The sequence below is a fragment of the Trachemys scripta genome, chromosome 2 (genome assembly GCF_013100865.1).
Source record: "Trachemys scripta elegans isolate TJP31775 chromosome 2, CAS_Tse_1.0, whole genome shotgun sequence".
Lineage (NCBI taxonomy): Eukaryota > Metazoa > Chordata > Testudines > Emydidae > Trachemys > Trachemys scripta.
In genome coordinates this window covers 43,734,353-43,749,000 of record NC_048299.1, presented here as the reverse complement: position 1 = coordinate 43,749,000, position 14,648 = coordinate 43,734,353, and the positions used below count along the sequence as shown (strand labels likewise).

The following is a 14,648-nucleotide window of genomic DNA, read 5'->3' as shown; positions in this document are numbered from 1 at the left end:
CATGTCCCCTCTCAGTCTTCTCTTTTCCAAACTAAACAAACCCAATTCTTTCAGCCTTCCTTCATAGGTCATTTCTCAAGACCTTTAATCATTCTTGTTGCTCTTCTCTGGACCCTCTCCAATTTCTCCACATCTTTCTTGAAATGCGGTGCCCAGAACTGGACACAATACTCCAGTTGAGGCCTAACCAGCGCAGAGTAGAGCGGAAGAATGACTTCTCGTGTCTTGATCACAACACACCTGTTGTTGCATCCCAGAATCATGTTTATTTTTTTTCTCATTGGTTCCACCAGCAGCTGATCCTGGGTGACCTCTTTGTACACTTTTAGGTCTGGACTCACTGCTCTTTTCCCCAAGAAGGACACTTTCTTCAGATGGGGTGCACGAAAGCTGCAGGGCCTCCCAACAGGGAGCATCAAATGCTTGATACATCCCATCACACTGCTATTAGGCTGTTATTCCAGGTGTGGCATCATTTCAGGATGATTGTCAGAAAAAGCCCTTCAAGAAAACCAGTTCCCACTTTGCCCTATTTGAAGAATGTGCATTGTTAAAACAGTTTCTTTTGTCACTTATTTGCTCTTTTAATTCTAGAGTCTCAGCTCTAGTGAAGGTATAAGTAAAGAGATGCATCACCTGCAACGCATGTTCTTGCAGAATTGCTGGGAAATTCCTACCTATGGAGCTGCTTTTTTCACAGGACAGGTATTCACCAAGGCAAGTTCAAGCAGTCATAAAGTCATCAGAGTCTACGTAGGAGTAAATGTAAAAGGACTGCATCTCCTCAATATGGAAACCAAGGTGAGGGTTTAGCAGTTTTTACTGGCAGTTTACATAGAAGTTAATAGCATGGGGAGTTTACTAAGTGCTGGTGATTTATTTCACATCTGAGCATTGAATTAAAATCTTGTATGCATTTACAATCAATATGTGAAGTTTAAAAACTTCAAAAATATGGAATTTCAGCTTTAAATTCTTGGAAATTGAAATCCTAGTATTATGGCAGATGATTATTTAAAATTCAGTATTGTATATGCTGTACCCTTAACTGCATACCAGAACCTTATTTAGACAAAGTGGGGAAGGTTCACATTATAGTTCAGAAAATATTCTTAACATTTTGTACTTTTCACTGCAGGGTTTGCTCATCAGTCTAAAGTATGGTTGCTTTATGTGGCAGTTAGGAGATGCAGATACTTGTTTTCAAATCCATAGTCTGGAAAACAAAATGAGCTTCATAGTGCATACCAAACAGGTAAGCATTGAAAAAATGTAGTTAAATACTGCAGCTCTATTAGAATTCTAGAGGGAGTCAACAAACATGGTAAGGCTTATTCAGTGGATATAGTGTACTTGGACTTTAAGAAAGCCTTTCACAAAGTCCCTCATCTATGGCTCTTAAGCAAAGTAAGCATTTATGATGTGACTGTGCCTGGTATCAGTCACATCTGAGAATGCCACATTAAGGACAGACTGATTAAAAAAACAGAGCAGTCATGCCCCAAAACTGGTGGTTATTCTAACTTTAGAGTTCACCAAGCCAGTAACAAAAGTGAGTTCCTGTATCTCTACTTGGATTAACAAGAAGCCAAAACACATTTCCCTTAGGTAATCCACCCCCTATCACCTCCCAGACATCTGGTCTTTATGATGAGAGGTTACTGAAAACTAGATTCATCATACGTAACATTTGTCTAATCCAAAAGGATCAGCCACTCCCCCAGGTCAATATATATACTTTAGATCTTGCCAAATACCCGCTTGTAGCCAATCCTTTAGTAATTAAAAAATAAAGGTTTATTAATAAAAAGAAAAAAGGAGAGTTATTAAATGCTTAAAGGAATCATATAAAAGTGCTTTCAAAGTCTATAGATCAAGTTCATAGCAGTGATGGTAAATCTGCTAACTTGTAAAATGTCTGGTGGCTATAGTGGATCACAAACTGAATGACAGTCAACAGTGTGGTGCAGTTGCAAAAAAGGCTAATATCATTTTGGGGTGTATTAACAGGAGTATCATATCTAAGGCAATTGTCCTGCTCTACTTGGCACTCGTGAGGCCTCAGCTGGAGTACTGTGTCCAGTTCTGGGCACCACAGTTTAGGAAAGATGTGGACAAGTTGGAGAGAGTCCAGAGGAGAGCCACAAAAATGATAAAAGGTTTAGAAAACCTGACTTGTGAACAGAGGTTAAAAAAACTGGGCATGTTTAGTCTTGAGAAAAGAAGTTTGAAGGAGGGACCTAATACCAGCGCTTAACACATTTGAAGTCTGTTATAAAGAGGACTGTTATAAATTGTTTTCCATGTCCATTGAAAGTAAGACAAGAATTCATTGGCTTAATCTGCAGCAAGGGAAATTTAGGTTAGATATTAGAAAAAAATTTCTAACTATAAAGACAGTAAACCACTGGAATAGGCTTCCAAGGTTAGGTTTGGAATCCCCATTGTTGGAGGTTTTTAAGAACAGATTGGATAAACACCTGCTAGGGAGGGTCTAGGTTTACTAGGGCCTACCTCAGCACAGAAGGCTGGACTTAATGACTTCTTGAGGCCTCTCCAGCCCTACATTTCTATGATTCTATAAGTATTCATCCATCATGTGTCAGCCCCCCTAAATCATGTTTGAATTAAAAATCATGAGATTATTTTATGATGAGAAATTTGGGTGATTCTTATTTACTTTCTGGTATTTGAGCCTTTAGGGTTCATGTTATCTAACGTTTCTCTGCAACTATGAGGGTTAGAAAAAAATTTAAAATGAAAGTTTTAAACTTAGTATCTCACCTAATCAAATGAATCCAAGAGTTGTGGTTTTAATAAAAATATTAAGTACCATGAGACCCACAATAAAATCACGAGAGCTGGTAATTGCATTAGTAAAAGTAGCAGAGTTTGGGGATAGGTGAAATAAAGAGCTTTGAAAGCAATGTTACAAAGTTACTATGTAGCAATTGATGGAATAAATTAACTCTATGCTATAGTGCTGTTATTGAGTAACGCTTTGACTGGAGTCAGTTTGGGAATACTTGCTTGACCGCATACAGCTATGTTAGAGAATTTTGTGAGGAAATTACATATTTTGGTGTCTTACATGCTTCAGCCCTTTGCATATCTAATATTATGGGGAGGAGAAAAAGGTTGATGCAGTACTTGAAAATAAGTGCCTCTTGAGATACAAGAGAAAGATTGAGGGTTAGGAATAATTACAGTTCTTTTTCTCTCTCATTACCTAAAATGATATATCTATGCTATAAAATAATTTGTTGTTGCAGTCACACCAACCTACTGTGGTATTCAGGCTGGTGCCACTAATCTTGAGAAAACTTATACTCATAATATTAGAAGGTGACTAGAAGTCACACTTGATCCAGAAAAAACAGCTCTTTGCAAAACATAATAGCAATACAAATGTTTCTATGTTAATTTTAAATCCCAGTATAAATTGCTGTTTTTAAAATATTTCTCTGTACTTTGTTTGCAACTCAAACACTGCCCCATTGAGAACCTGAAAGCAAAAAAGACTGAAAGTGAAAAGAACTAAAGTAAAGGTGATTTTCTTTTCACTGAGAGAAATAAAAGACAAACAGCATAAATAGTTGCAAGTGAACTGGATTTCTAAAATTCAATTTTAATCATCTAAAGTGTTAGCAACAGAGGTGAATAAATTTGTTTACTGTATATTTAAGTAGGCTGTGGGGGTTTTATATGACAACTGGAAATCCTTGATGTAACTTTTTCATTTCCCTCCCTATATGTAGGCAGGTCTTGTTGTAAAACTGCTGATGAAATTAAACAGCCAGTTAATGTCTACTGAACGAAATGAATGACAGCGATGGACAGTGATTATGCAACAGTGTTTTGTGATTAAACAGAAGTAATTTTGTTTTAATTAAAATAGAAGCCTTTCATGTGCATGAAAGTTTCTCAGAATGAAATATGTTGTGAAATTTGTATAGATTTTGTACAGAAGCTGCATGGGTTATTTTTTTAAAAAGTATATAACATATCTATTTTTATAAAGAGATTTTCTTCAATATAAGCTATTCTAATTTTTGAGCTAAACCACAAGAAGAAAGATATTGAGATTAAAATGTAAAATAAAGTGTGCTCTTGTTCCTAACAGATTATGGAGGATTCAAAGTGCCTTAACCCAATCCCTAATATAGCTGTTATTAATTTACTTGTGATACTGTAGAATTCAGTGAAACCTGTACAAATAACAACCTTTAATAGGCAACCTGCTCTCTTAAGAGACTTCCAAAGGTATTCCCAGATATATTGAGTAAAATCCTTCTCCACTTCAATTAGAAGGGTCCCGTGAATGATCCTGTCAGTTTCCCTGTGTGTTTTTAATTTGATGTTCAATACATTTTATAGTTAGAACTTGATTTAATTTCAAGTTTAAATTTTTTTTTATGTACCAGTATTATTTTAGAATACTGCCTCAGAACAGCTATCAGGAAATACATTTTTAAATCTTTTCAGGATCAGATTAAATGTTTGTTTTGAAACTAGTGGATAATTACTTTGCAATGCAATACCCTATTTACATAATTACTGCTTATGTAATAATTACTGGATTCCAACAAATTTATATTAAGTTTAATTACTGGATTGCAACAGGTTTGACTGAGTAATACTTTGTGCAGTAGGGACTTGAGTTGTTTCCATTAATTGAGTTTTTGTGGTCATGTTTTACATGACTTTGTTGGGACTCCATAGAGTGGAAGATTTGCAGGATTGGGGATTTACAGTGTAGAGATAGAAACTGGACATCCATAGAGCTGTTTACTAAGGATTCGATTTTGCTCTCATTAGTGTCAGTGGGAGCAGGAGGAGGCTCTAATATGATCTTGTTAATATAATATGATGGAATAATTGTTTTCTTTTCAAATATTATGAAGTCTGGAAACTGTATAATTTTAAAGAGACTTAGGGACAGATTCTGACAGCCTTTGATGCTGTCAGAATGTGCCCTAAACAAGCAAATGTACATTTGCTTAACATGACAGTAATTAAAGTAAAACTGCTACATATTTTAATCTTCCTATTGTATATTAATTAGGTTTATTTTTATGAACAGTATCGTATGAACATTTAAAATCATCAAATGGAGTCTGAAATATATCTTTATACCACAAACTACTATCCTGTTATACTAACCTCTGAACTTTCAAGGGGGTGCTGTAGGGTTTTAACTTCAGCTCTCACTGACTTTAATGAGAATTGTGTGGCTAAAACCATGTGCAGTATTTTGTGGTAAAGTTAAATATTTGCACTTGCCTCTAAGATGAAAGTTAAACAATTCAATGCCAGGCACTGTAGCACTTTGCAGTACTTTCATCTTTGCATTCAAACTTCTCTGAATCCCCAAATCAGTAAATTTTAACAAATTATAAAGTATTCTGTGGGCAATTTTTTAAAATGCATGCAGGAAAAAATCTGTACTATAGAATTTTCTTTAAAGACATACCTAAACTATGTGAGCTTCATTGGCATGCAGTTAATTGTAAATCTTCCTAGATTGATTGTATTGCCTTTTATCAGAAGTGAATAGTACAGCAGATGCTAAATTAATGCACAGCTATCACTTGGCTTTAATATCAGAATATCTTCTTTTATAACAAGCACTTGTTAGAAAACTAGAAGTGTATAATGTTACAAACTGTATATACAAATAAGTGTCATAGTTGCATATTTAACAATAAAATTAATAAACCGTACTGCTATATACTATTTATTATTTCTATCTAATAAGTTGCTTGTTTGCAATTTTGGCCTTTTAAATATCCCAGCCAATATGAAAGATGCATTTTTCTTTCTAAATAAATATTGAGTAACTTAACACAACACATGCTATTTTCAGAGAACTAGATTCTGCTACTATTTCTCGTATTCATAAGTTGTTTGGGAGCCTCCCTCTGGTCATCTGTAATACAGCGTAACTATATAAACAGAATAGCAGTTATATGCTATTTCCTATCATAGAATCATAGGACTGGAAGGGACAGTGAGAAGTCATCTAGTCCAGTCCCCTGCACTCATGGAGGACTAAATATTATCTAGACCATTCCTGACAGGTGTTTGTCTAACCTGCTCTTAAAAATCTCCAATGATGGAGATTCCACAACCTCCCTGAGCAATTTATTCCAGTGCTTAACCACCCTGACAGGAAGTTTTTCCTAATGTCCAACCTAAACCAGCCTTGCTGCAATTTAAGCCCATTGCTTCTTGTCCTATCCTTAGAGGCTAAGGAGAACAATTTTTTTCCTTCCTCCTTGTAACAACTTTTTATGTACTTGAGAACTGTTATCATACCCTCCATCTTCTCTTCTCCAGACTAAACAAACCCAATTTTTTCAATCTTCCCTCATAGGTCATGTTTTCTAGACCTTTAATCATTTTTGTTGCTCTCGTCTAGATTTTTTCCAATTTGTCCACATCTTTCCTGAAATATGGCACCCAGCACTGGACAAAATACTCCAGCTGAGACCTAATCAGCATGGGGTAGAGTGGAAGAATTACTTCTCGTGTCTTGCTTACAGCACTCCTGCTAATACATCCCAGAATGATGTTTGCTTTTTTTTTTTTTTTTTTTTGCAACAGTGTTACACTGTTGGCTCAGATTTAGCTTGTGATCCACTATGACCCCCAGTTCCCTTTGTGCAGTACTCCTTGCTAGGCAGTCATTTTCCATTTTGTATGTGTGCGATGATTGTTCCTTCCTTAGTGGAGTATTTTGCATTTGTCCTTACTGAATTTCATCTATGTACTTCAGACCATTTCTCCAGTTTGTCCAGATCATTTTTAATTTTAATCCTATCCTCCAAAACACTTGCAACCCCTCCCAGCTTGGTATCATCTACAAATGTTATAAGTGTACTCTCTATGCCTTATCTAAATCATTGATGAAGATACTGAACAGAACGGGACCCAGAACTGATCTCTGTGGGACCCCACTCCATCCATGCATGCAGCTAAAACTCTTGTCAAAACTCTCACCATCTTGCATCTCAGTTACTGCAACATCCTTCTCTCTAGCCTTGACAAATGTGTAATCTTGCTTCTCTCATGTCCAGTCAGAATGCTGCTGCAAAGATCACTTTTCTAGCCCATCGCTTTGACCATGTTACCCTTCTCTTTGAATTGTTCCACTGGCTTCCTGTCTGCATCGCATCAAATATAAGCTGTTTGTATTCACTTTTAAGGTCCCTTACAGCGAATCCCCACTCTACCTATCATCTCTCATTCACTGTCAAGCTATCAATGCTTGCCTCTGATCAGATTGCTAGTGTGCAGTGACCATGGCTTATCATGCTGGCCTGTACTGTCTCATTGTTTCCTCATGCTCCCCCTTCTATCTATATCTTATCTGTTGTGTCTCATTTTATACTTAGATTGTAAGCTGTTTCAGGCAAAAAACATCTTTCTGTTCTGTATTTGTACAATACAGAGGAGTCCTGGTCCATGAGTAGGTCTCCTAGGCACTATGGTAATATGTACATATAATAAATAATAATGATATCCAATATCTTTATCAATGATCTGGAAGAAATATATAATTATTGGTAAAGTTTGCAGATGAATCAGATTAGTGGAGAGGTAAATAATGAGAGGTCAGATAGAGAGAGTAATTAATCACATAGTAAACTGGGCTTATTCAAACACCACATATTTTAATACCGTCAAATGCAAGATCATGCATCTCGGAACAAAAAATGATGATTACACTTACAGGATGGGGAATTGTATCCTGGAAAGCAGTGACTGCAAAGGACTCTAGGGGTCATGATGGATAACCAACTGAACATGAATTCCAACTACAATGCTGTGTTACCTGCACAAAATTCTCTGTTACTCACACACTCTAGGGACACCCACCCTTACCCTGTTCCTAGGGCTCAGGGCATAACCTTACACTCTGGGTTTGCGGAGTCTTTTACCAGTTAAAGAGCCTTACACAGTAATATCCTAATTAACCTCTATTTATTAACAATCACCAAAACAGAATGCACACAAAACATACAATGCTCACCACTCCCAATAAGGCAGATGAACTTTTTTTGATGGCCAGTCAGGATCAGGTCAGCTGGGGAACTCCAGCTTCTGCATGGTGTCATTAGCAGAGTGTTGAGGTCTGGTAGCTCTGATCCTGGGGCTGTGTCCTGGAGTTGGTTCCAGAGAACTTCCTTTTGGGCCACAGTTTATATAGTGAAACTTGAGTTCTGCTTAGCTATACCATAACCAATCATTTTACTAAACAACTTTCTAAACAATCCTAACATTTTATAAAACAAATTTTTAACCAATCATACCCCACACCTTAATTGATTTACACCTAGCAAAATTAAAGAACCAGACAGAGACCATACAAGTAAACAATAGAGAAGTAGGGACCATAAAGGCAAAACAATAAACAATAAAGAAGTAGGGATTTCACAACCACAACTTGATAAGTGATTTCTTGCCAGACAGAATGCCATCAAAGAAAGTTTTCTTTAACCATCTTAAGATCTATTTCTTTATCTGGTGGTGATGGATACTATTAGAACAGAATCGCCTTCTTAACAGCCTGATAGTACATTGTTTTAATGTAATTTAGATGGAATGTGACTATGTGACTTTCTGCTTCCTGGCTTATGGCGGCTGCTGCTGCTCCTAACATGGTTTCAGAGAAATGCCTCAGACCATACAATACGGCTACAGGAAAAGGCCTTACCCGTACAGCTGTGGCCAGGAAGACTAATGCAATCCTTGGATATGTAACCACAGAAATGACTAGTAGAAATAAGGTGGTAGTATTACCTCTGCATACAGCATTAGTAAGACTATTATAGGAATGCTGTGGCCAGTTTTTGTATCCACATTTCAAAAAGGATGTAGACAAACTTAAAAGATTCTGAAGAGTTACAAGAATGATTTGAAGTCTGGAAAACATGCCTTACACTGAGAGACTTAAGAAGCTCAAACTATGTACCTTATACAGTCTATAAGTACCTACAGAAAGTAAAGATTTAATGGTAGAAGGCTCTTTATAGTCTAGCAGACAAAGACAATATTCAATACTGGAAGCTGAACCTAAGACAAATTCAGACTGGAAATAAGGTGCAAATTTTTAACAATGAGTAAAATTTGTAACCATTAGAACAATTTACCAAGAGATGTGGTGGATTCTCCATCATTTGAACACTTTGAGTGAAATCCTGGTCTCACTAAAGTTAATGGCAAAATTTCCATTGACTGCAACGTAGTCAAGCCTTCACCCTTGAAATCAAGATTGGATGTCTTTCTGAAAGATAATTTCTGCTTGTGATAGAGCATACAGTAGAACCTCAAAAACACAAACACCACAGTTATGGACTGATCGGTCAACTGGACAACAAATGAAACCAGAAGTAACCAATCAGGCAGGAGGGTCTCTGCCAATTGAAGTCACTAAAACACAGGATTGGGGACTTCAACGGCAGAGTCCAGGGAAGGGTCTTGTGGCCTGCAGCATGCAGGGGGTCAGACCAGATGATCATAATGGTCCCTTCTGACCTTAAAGTCTATGAGTCTATGAGGCAGCAGCAGAGACCCCCCAAAAAATAAAATAAATAAATAGTGAACTGTACCTGTATTGCCTCTTAAGGTGAAGGTGATCAGGAACAGTCAACATGGATTCATCAAGGGCAAGTGATGCTTGACCAACCTGATTGTCTTTTATGATGAGATAACTGGCTCTGTGGATATGGGGAAAGTGGTGGATGTGCTATATCTTGCCTTTAGCAAAGCTTTTGATACGGTCTCCCACCCTATTCTTGCCAGCAAGTTAAAAAAGTATGGATGGGATGAATGTACTATAAGGTGGATAGTTTGTGGGGATCATCGGGTAGTGAACAACGGCTTGATGTCTAGTTGGCAGCCGGTATCAAGCGGAGTGCCCCAGGAGCTGGTCCTGGGATCGGTTTTGTTCAACATCTTTATTAATGATCTGGATGATGGGATTAATTGCACCATCAGCAAGTTTGCAGATGACACTAAACTGGGGGGAGAAGTAGATATGCTGGAGGGTAGGGATAGGGTCCAGAGTGACCTAGACAAATTGGAGGATTGGGCCAAAAGAAATCTGATGAGGTTCAACAAGGACAAGTGCAGAGTCCTGCACTTAGGAAGAATCCCATGCACTGCTACAGGCTGGGGACTGACTGGCTAAGCAGCAGTTCTGCAGAAAAAGACCTGGGGATTACAGTGGATGAGAAGCTGGATATGAGTTAGCAGTGTGCCCTCGTTGCCAAGAAAGCCAACAGCATATTGGGCTGCATTAGTAGCAGCATTGCCAGCAGATCGAGGGAAGTGATTATTCCTCTCTATTCCGCACTGGTGAGGCCACACCTGGAGTACTGCGTCCAGTTTTGATCCCCCCACTACAGAAGAGATGTGGACAAATTGGAGAGATACAGCGGTGGGCAACAAAAATTATTAGGGGACTGGGGCACGATTTACGAGGAGAGGCTGAGGGAACTGGGGTTGTTTAGTCTGCAGAAGAGAAGAGTGAGGGGGGATTTGATAGCAGCCTTCAACTACCTGAAGGGGGAGTTCCAAAGAGGATGGATCTAGGTTGTTCTCAGTGGTGGTCGATGACAGAACAAGGAGCAATGGTCTCAAGTTGCAGTGGAGGTGGTCTAGGTTTGATATTAGGTAAAACTATTTCACTAGGAGGATGGTGAAGCACTGGAATGGGTTACTTAGAGAGGTGGTGGAAACTCCATCCTTAAGAGGTTTTTAAGGCCCGGCTTGACAAAGGCCTGGCTGGGATAATTTAGTTAGGGCGACCAGACAGCAAGTGTGAAAAATTGGGATGGGTGGGGGGTAATAAGAGCCTATATAAGAAAAAGACCCAAAAATCGGGACTGTCCCTATAAAATCGGGACATCTGGTCACCCTAGATTTAGTTGGTGTTGGTCTTGCATTGAGCAGGGGGTTGGAGTAGATGACCTCCTGAGGTCTCTCTCTTCCAACCCTGATTGTCTATGATTCTATGTTTGTGCACAGACAGCCCACAAGGATTTTCTTTGCTAAAAGTGGCTTTGTCCTTGCTCCCTGCTTCATTTCACCTGGGGCTGGCAATACACGGGCCCTTTCGAAAGGTATCTGCTCTCACCCCGCAAAACGGCCAGCGCCGCAGTGTAATTTGAGACATAGATTTCTCCTTTTAGGTGCCCAAAGTCTGCAAAATATCAATAAAAAGTGGCTGGATTTTGCCTCGTGGCGAGTCAATCCCCCTCCCCCCATATACCGCGGCTCATGGCAGAGGGACGCCTTGGAGGCACCCGCCGCCCCCCCGCTTTTGTGCTCGCCTCTACTTGGTTCCCCCCGCCGCGAACCCCAGGCCTGCAGGCTGAAGTTCAGCAGCGCCGCTGTGCGCATGCGCTAAACGCGTCCGCGCAGTACCGTCTTTCGCCTCTCCTGTTGTCATAGTAACCAGACGCCGCGTCTGAGCAGCCGCCGCCGGAGGCGGGTGTGTCCCCGGCTGCGCGCCGCCCACCCCTTCCTCGCCCCTCAGGCCGCGCGCGGCCTGTGCTAGCGGGGCCGAGGCGTCGCCTCTCGTCCGCCTGGTTGGGGGCCGCGCCAGGTGTTGGCGGGGGGGGGGGGGCTGCTGAACGGCCCCACGCGTGGCAGGGGCAGAGCCGTGGCCCGTAGTCCGTGGCGGGGCGGCAAGGGAGCGTTGGGCGCCGCCTGCTGGCGGGGGCGGGACAGGAGGCAGCACTAGGAGCGGTGTGGGATGAAGTGACTTGAAAAGGGAGTTTGTAGGGTAAAGCAGGCGCAGCGCGGACAGGGAGCCAGGTGCTGGAACTAGTGGTGGCCGCCTGGTGTGAAGCGGTCTCCATACATTTGGCTAAATGGGCCTCAGCACCCCCACTATACAAATTGTTCCTACACCCCTGCAAGGAGCACTGTCCGGCTGTGGAAGAGCCGACTTTGTCGTTTTAGCACCCACAGAAAAAAATATTGGGTGCTCAGCCAGGGCCGGCTCCAGGCACCAGCCCAGCAGGCAGGTGCTTGGGGGGCCAAGGGGAAGGGGCGGCACGTCGGCTGTTTGGTGGCAATTTGGCGGCGGGTCCCTCTTGGAGGGAAGCACCTGCCGCCGAATTCCCGCCGAAGAAGAAAGTGTCGTGGTGGAGTTGCCGCTGGAGTGCAAAAAAAAGCGAGTGCGATCGTGGCTTTTTTTTTTTTTTCTTCCCCGCTGCTTGGAGTGGCAAAAACCCTGGAGCCAGTCCTGTGCTCAGCACCACTGGCAGCCTTTATGGTCAGCACCTCTACCCACCCCACCCCCGTGCTGCCCATCTACTGCGATCAGCTGTTCTGCCGCGTGCAGGAGGCGCTGGGAATAGGAGGAAGAGCAGGGTCAGGAAGAGGCGGGAGAGGGGTGGAAAGAGGTGAGGTGGGGGGCGGGAAAAAGTGGGGCAGGGGTAGAGGCTTGGAGGAAGGGATGAAATGGGGGCAGGCCTGGGGCACAGCAGGGGTTAAGCACCCCCCAGGATCTGAATAAGTTGGTGCCAATGGCCTCTCCCCTGGTAACTCAGTGCTAGACCCAACAAAGCCTTTGGATAGTTAATTTGGGAAACAAGCCTGTGCTGGCCTCCACCAAATTTACTAGATGACCAAGTAGACTCCCTGGATGTCCAATTTGTGTGACTCAATGGGATCATAACCTGTGGAATGAGGGTGGCACCAGGCCCTCACGAGAATATTGTACTTCTGTGTGCTCATGAAAGCTTAGTGTAAAGCACTAAATACAGGAATAAATCAGCCCTTTCCAAAACTATACCCCATTTATCATAAAAATGTAAATCAAGTAAGATATTAACTAGAGAACTGTGATTCATCTAGCAGCTGCTCTTATGGGAGTTTTGACTTCATTAGGAGAATAGGACCAGACTAATTTTAAAACCAATTTATTGTCAGGAGTAATGAGTTATATCTAAATGTTCTCAGAGCTAGATTCACAAAGGGACTTAGGTATTGTGATGCAACGCCTTACTATTAGGTGCCTAGGAAATCACAGGAACAACATTGCGATACACAAAGCCTGAGTTAGGCACAAAGACTCCTATACAGTGAATGGGGAGAGAATGCACTTTAGACAGCAATCCACAATAGGGTGATCAGATGTCCCGATTAGGGACGGTCCTGATATTTGGGACTTTTTCTTATATAGACTCCTATTACCCCCTCATCCCGTGTCCTGATTTTTCACACTTGCTGTCTGGTCACCCTAATCCACAACTAGGTTGGGCATCCCCTAAACTAGCCAATGGGAGATGCTGACAATAGGTGTGTGTCCTTCACTTCTCTCCTCTTATTCAGTTATGCACCTAAATCGAAGGTGCCTATCTCTGCTAGTGATCCACAAATAGGAACCCTTCTCCTACAGTCTGGTGGCTTAGGCACCTAAATAGATTCTTGTGAGAATTAGTTAGGTTTCTGCCTTGCTCTACACACAGAGGAGGTGGAAGTGCTGACCTGATGACTTTTAATCCAGTGGTTAGAGCACCCACCTGGGATGTGGCAGAAACAATTCAGTTGCCCCCTCTAACTGGGAGGATCGGGGGAGGGGAAGGAATTTGAACAGAGGTCTACTAGGAGAATGCTCTAACTATTGAGCTATGGGGTATTCTAACACAGGGCTCCCTTAGTCTCTTCTGTTGAAGCTTTTCCACTGTGAATAAGGTGAGAGTGAGAATGATTTTGTAGCCTGGTGATTAGGGCACCTGCCTGATGAGTGGGAGAGCCCGTGTCCAGTCCCCTTTCTGAAATGAATGCTTTTCCCCCACCCCAGGTTTGTGACTCACTCTAGGGCTTTGGCAGGAAGTAGGCATCTGAATGATTATAGTGAGGCAGCATTATGCATACTCAGAGGCAGAAATGTAGGCACCTACGGAACCTTTTACTCTAAAAAGTTAGACACTGAGTGAGTTTAAGTGCCTACAGCATTTGGTAGGAATTTTGTGAATTTTAGTGGAGCCTAAAACTGAGATTTAGGAATCTATACCCCACACTTAAGTGCCTAAGTCTGGGGTCTAAGAGCCTCAGTACCTTTGTAAATCCCACCCTCAGTTATTTGAAGATCACTTTATGTGATGTATTCGTATGCATCCATATAGATATATCAAGATATTTTTGATTGGAGCTTTTCTTGTAAACATTTTGGCCAAGATTTTAAAAAACAGCAGCTTAATTTATATTTAGACACCTTAATAAGTTTACAGGACCTGTTGGATGCACAGTATTTTTTAAATCAGGCCACTTGAGTGCTTAAATATGGATTAAGGAGCCTAAAATTATCCTCCTATTTTTAAAAAAAAATGGCCTTTTTTACTTTTCATATTATTTGTTAATCTGAATGTGTTAATCTAATTATTTTATAAAAACAAAGGGAAATCTCAATTCCCTTTCAACTTAATCCCAGGATTTGGTGACATCATGAAAACCCCCAGAACAAATGTAGAGTTGTTTGTGATGCTGTGTTTTTCTGTTATTCTAGTCAAGAAAATCTAGATGACAAAGGACTATACTAAAGAAATAATGAATATCAGAATTAAAGCCAAATCCGGTTTTCAGTAAACAGCCCAAGTAAATGGATGGGTGCATATTTACATTAAAAA

At 40.9% G+C, this 14,648-nt stretch overlaps 1 protein-coding gene across 3 annotated transcripts in view; it reads left to right on the top strand.

Annotated features, from left to right (window-relative positions):
- Window positions 1-5,723, top strand: part of KRIT1 (KRIT1 ankyrin repeat containing) — a 53,351-nt gene extending 47,628 nt beyond the window's left edge. For all 3 annotated transcript variants that reach the window (XM_034760427.1, XM_034760426.1, XM_034760428.1), the window contains 3 exons: window positions 595-801; window positions 1,139-1,255; window positions 3,759-5,723. In XM_034760427.1, coding sequence (XP_034616318.1) covers window positions 595-801; window positions 1,139-1,255; window positions 3,759-3,827 — 393 coding nt within the window. In that variant the 3' untranslated portion in view covers window positions 3,828-5,723. The remainder of the gene's footprint in view (window positions 1-594; window positions 802-1,138; window positions 1,256-3,758) is intronic.
- The last annotated feature ends 8,925 nt before the right edge of the window (window positions 5,724-14,648 follow it).